This window comes from Alligator sinensis, unplaced genomic scaffold (assembly GCF_000455745.1).
Source record: "Alligator sinensis unplaced genomic scaffold, ASM45574v1 scaffold886_1, whole genome shotgun sequence".
Taxonomy (NCBI): domain Eukaryota; kingdom Metazoa; phylum Chordata; order Crocodylia; family Alligatoridae; genus Alligator; species Alligator sinensis.
In genome coordinates, this window is record NW_005842040.1 from 1,955,811 (window position 1) to 1,960,479 (window position 4,669).

The 4,669-nt window shown below is 45.4% G+C and overlaps 1 protein-coding gene across 1 annotated transcript; it reads left to right on the top strand.

The window, feature by feature from the left end:
* Nucleotides 1-392: 392 nt before the first annotated feature.
* Nucleotides 393-1,460, top strand: NEUROD2 (neuronal differentiation 2). The gene has a single exon (XM_006022552.1). The coding sequence runs from the start codon at nucleotides 393-395 to the stop codon at nucleotides 1,458-1,460; it is 1,068 nt and encodes a 355-aa protein (XP_006022614.1).
* Nucleotides 1,461-4,669: the final 3,209 nt, after the last annotated feature.

Genomic DNA, 4,669 nt, shown 5'->3' on the forward strand with positions numbered 1-4,669 from the left:
TAGGTTGGGATCGGGGCCTCGGGCGGAGAGATCCTCCCGGACGGTGATCGCCGCAGGCTTCCCCCCACCCCGGCCCACTTGTGACAATGTCTGTCTTTTTTCCCTCCTCCTTCCCCAAATTTAATTTCCTCATCATTTGATCGCGCCGAGCAAGAAGGAGCGAGCGGGTGCGGGCGTGGGTACCAGACCGGCGCGTCCCAGGCTCCTGGAAACTGGGGAGGGAGATGGAGCTGCCTGTAGCCAGGACCAGGGGCGGGGAGGGGGGAAGTGCGGAGGGTGGGCCAAAAAAAAAAAAATTAAAAAAGAGAGAGAGAGAGAGAGAAAAGGGGGATCATACCTCTGCCTTTTGCTTCCCTCCCCTCCCCCACCCCCGCTCCCCCTCTCCAGCCATCATGTTGACGAGACTGTTCAGCGAGCCCAGCTTGATCCCCGAGGTGCAGAAATTCTCCAGTTGGGCCGACGACTGCGAAGACGATGAGAGGCCCGAGAAAGAGGAGCGCAAAGGTAAAAGCTGCCCCCTCCAGGAGGAGCAGACGGAAGGGTCCCTGGGCGAAAACAAAGAGGAAGGCGACATAGGAGGCGACGAGGAGGAGGAAGAAGAGGAAGAGGAAGGCCTGGAGGAGGCCGAAGGCGATCGGCCCAAGAAACGCGGGCCTAAAAAGCGCAAGATGACCAAGGCCAGGCTGGAGCGCTCCAAACTGCGACGCCAGAAAGCCAACGCGCGGGAGCGCAACCGCATGCACGACCTGAACGCGGCGCTGGACAACCTGCGCAAGGTCGTGCCCTGCTACTCCAAGACTCAGAAACTGTCCAAAATCGAGACGCTCCGGCTGGCTAAGAACTATATCTGGGCTCTCTCCGAGATCCTGCGCTCGGGCAAGCGGCCCGACCTGGTCTCCTACGTGCAGACTTTGTGCAAAGGCTTGTCCCAACCCACCACCAACTTGGTGGCCGGCTGCCTCCAGCTCAACTCGCGGAATTTTCTCACGGAGCAGGGCCAGGAGGCCGGGAGGTACCACGGGCCCAACTCTTCCTTTGCCATGCACCCTTACACCTACCAGTGCTCGCGGCTGTCCGGCGCGCAGTGTCAGTCCAGCACCATGGCCAGCTCCCATGCCCTGAGGACACACGCGTACTGCGCCACCTATGAGACCCTGTACGGGAACGCGTCTCCAGACTACAACAGCTCTGAGTACGACGGCCCCCTGAGCCCTCCACTGTGCATTAATGGCAATTTTTCCCTCAAGCAAGACTCTTCCCCGGATCACGAGAAAAATTACCACTACTCTATGCACTACTCGGCCCTCCCCAGCTCCCGCCCTTCCGGCCACAACTTGGTCTTTGGCTCCTCGGGGATGCGCGGTGGAGTCCACTCCGAGAACATCTTGCCTTACGATATGCATCTCCACCACGAGCGAGGCCCCATGTACGAGGAGCTCAACGCGTTTTTCCATAATTAACACCCCCGCCACCGTGGGCTCTGAAATCCCCTTCCCCTCCCCCACCTCCACTGCACATAGCAACCCCCACCCCCAGCTCATTCCCATTCTGTTCTAGGTTTTAAATGTTCCTTTTTCTTCTTCTTCTTCTTCTTCTTCTTCTTCTTCTTCTTCTCCCCCACCCCCAGAACTGTGAAAGTACGATGTTAGGTGTCTCCCTGTAACACACATACACACACACACATACACGCACGCACGCACGCACAACCCCCCAATTTAGACCGTGCTAAGTCTATCTGTGAACTTGTCACCCAGAACAGAACAGTGTATACATGGAAGAAAAAAAAACAAAAATTACTTTGGTGCAATATATATATATATATAATGTATTTTTATGATGATGATGCTGATTATTAAAAAAGAAAAGAAAAAAAAGCTAGCCTTCAGGTTTCCAGTGGATTGAAATATCGTTTATTGGGGCCACGTGGAAAGAAAGTTTTAGGGCGAAAAAATTGGAGAATTATCAAGCCCAACTGATTTTGATTCCCCCCACCTTTCCTCCCCACCACACAGGGTGAAAGGTTTACAGTAAACCAGTCTACAGCTATATATATCTATGGGAGAAGGGAAGAAAACTTTCTCTTCGACTGAAGGGTCTCTTTTGGCCACACATCAAAGTAAATTCCTAACAATGCCAGATCATTTTTATTCCTTGTGTTTCTCTCTCTCTCTCTCTCTCACTCTCTCTCTCTTACTCTCCAAATTCAAAATGCCTTTAGAAAGGGGCAGCTCAGAAGGGGGCGTTCTCTATTCTTTCCAACGATTAAATAAAATAAAATAAGACTAAGGGGGAAAAATATCCCATGGAAGTGTAATTAAAAAAATGTTTGCAACTTCAAATCAGCCTTTCAATGCAGTAAGAACTCTTAGAAGCAATAAAGAGGCAAACAGAAGATTAATATATATCTATATATATATCTATGCAAGTAGGTACTGAACTAGAAAAGGAAACCATTAAAAGAATCCCGATGGACCAAGCGACTTGTTGGAAGAAAAAAAAAAAAAGGTGCACTTTTTGATTTGAAGGGAACTGAATGGCGAGGTTCCTTTCGTTATTAACAATCAGTGACTTCAGCTTTTTGGACACCCTTGTAACCACGAGTAACTTATTTTCCAAATTGTGTGTCATAATGTTTTTTACCTGTTTTAAAAACTTTAAAAAAGGAAAAAAAAAGATTTTTATGAAATGGCAAAAGATGTTTTGTTATGCATGGGTAGGAGCGAAAAAAAATGCAAATATGCAAATTATAAAAGGTGGTGTGAAGAGAGCACTTAATATGCTATATATTTTAGTTGGCTATTTTTCCTATAATGAGTACTCTTTAAGTTATTTCTTTATGTAATGCATTTTGGGGGAAGAAGGGGAAAACATTTGTGTAATGAATACACCCGTATAAAAATATGACATTCAGTCCCAAACTGCTATATCCTGGTATATTTTTTGTGCATTGTTCGAATTTGTTTCCTTTTTATTTATTCCAATTTTAATGCATTATTTAAATCAGGAGACATTGTAAAAAAAATAATATTTTTAAACCTGCCTACATCACCTTTAAACATACCAGCATTTTTAAATAAAGGGAGGAAAAGAATTTCTGATAAATGTTTTAAAAAAAGAAAAAAAATTACAAAAAAATTAATAAAACAACTGTAGCAAAGTTGAAAATGTCTATCAGACACCAGAAGTGCTTTTTGTGTTTCTGTTCAGTTTAATTAAGATTAATAAATATTTATGTCAAATGATATGCAAAAGTTAAAAAAAAAAAAGACAGTTTCTTACACGGATGTAATTTTTTTTTTTTTTAAATCAGAGTTGTTTTTGCTGTGATCATTTGCACAAAGTTTCTTGGTTTTACCTCCACCCCAAAGTCAACGTGCATTTTAGACTGCATCAAAAAAAAGAAAGAAAAGAAAAAAAGAAAAGAAAAAAAAAAAGAAAAAAATAGATTTGAAAACCCTAACCCTGGCATCTCATTTTTGTTTTCCCTGAAATGTCTCTGACGCTATTTTTCAAGAGTGAAATCCAGGAAGTGCTGGCGATAGAAAACAAAACAGACGTGCTAAGAAACTTACCAGAAATTAGCAAAGTGGGGGGAGGGCGGGGGGGCTTACAAGCTAGAGAGATCGTCTTTAAAGTAAATAAATAAATAAATAATAAACAAACTGCATGCATCGGTATATATTTAAAAAGAGAGAGAGTAACATCTCCATTCCCCCTCCAAAATAACCCCCTAAACTCGCATTCAGTTGAATATTTTAAGTATTCCTCCAAGTGGAAATTTCCACCAGAACTGAGATCTGATGTGAAATGCACCAGGATACTCATTTGACGCGCTAAGAGCAGCAGTCAGTTGTGATTTGATTCAAAAGTGTAATTAACAAGCGTCCTAAGACGACAATTAATAAATATTAAATGTTGACTCTGTCATGTTTGCTAGTTTACTTGCAGTGCTCCTGCTAAATATATCTCCACGAGACCCCATTCTTTCAGCCAGAGACAACTCTCCGAGCACTTTTTTTGGAAGGAGTGGGGCAATTGGAAACTTCACGAGGGCTCCACTCCAGGCAGCCTCACATGTCTTCAAGGCATCTTGGAGATTGACAACATGCTTAAATATACGGAGGGAGACGTGGGGAAGAGCAGCATTAGATTGGACAAAGCGTAATGCAGTTTCCTTGTCCTGTGCAGATGGCATCTCCTTGGAACCTCTGCAACAGGATCGTCTTTTTTCCACCCCTCCTCCCCTTCCTTCTCTCCCGCTGCACTTCAGCTCAGGTCAGAACCAAAATCTCTGCCAGCACGAGATTCAATCCGAACCGGGCTCGCCCCGCTTAAATAGAGATGGATCTAGCTGTGTGGTGGAGTGAGGAGCTTGGGGGATCCAGCTGAACAGAAGTAGAGAGTTTAAATAGAACTATGATGATGATGAGTAGCATTATTTCAAATAAAAAAGCAGCCCTGATGCACAATCTCTCACCTTCCAGCCGCGTAAGAGCCTCACCTCCAAAGCAATGCATCCATGCAAGCTAAGGGGATCCTGGGGACTTGGTCCACAAGCTGCCAGGCTCTGATCCAGCCAGGCGCTGGAGGCAGACAGAGCCCGCAGGAACCAAGTGATGCCTCCCCCGCTTCTCCCCTGACTGCACAGGGGAAAGGCCCCCCCCCCCCC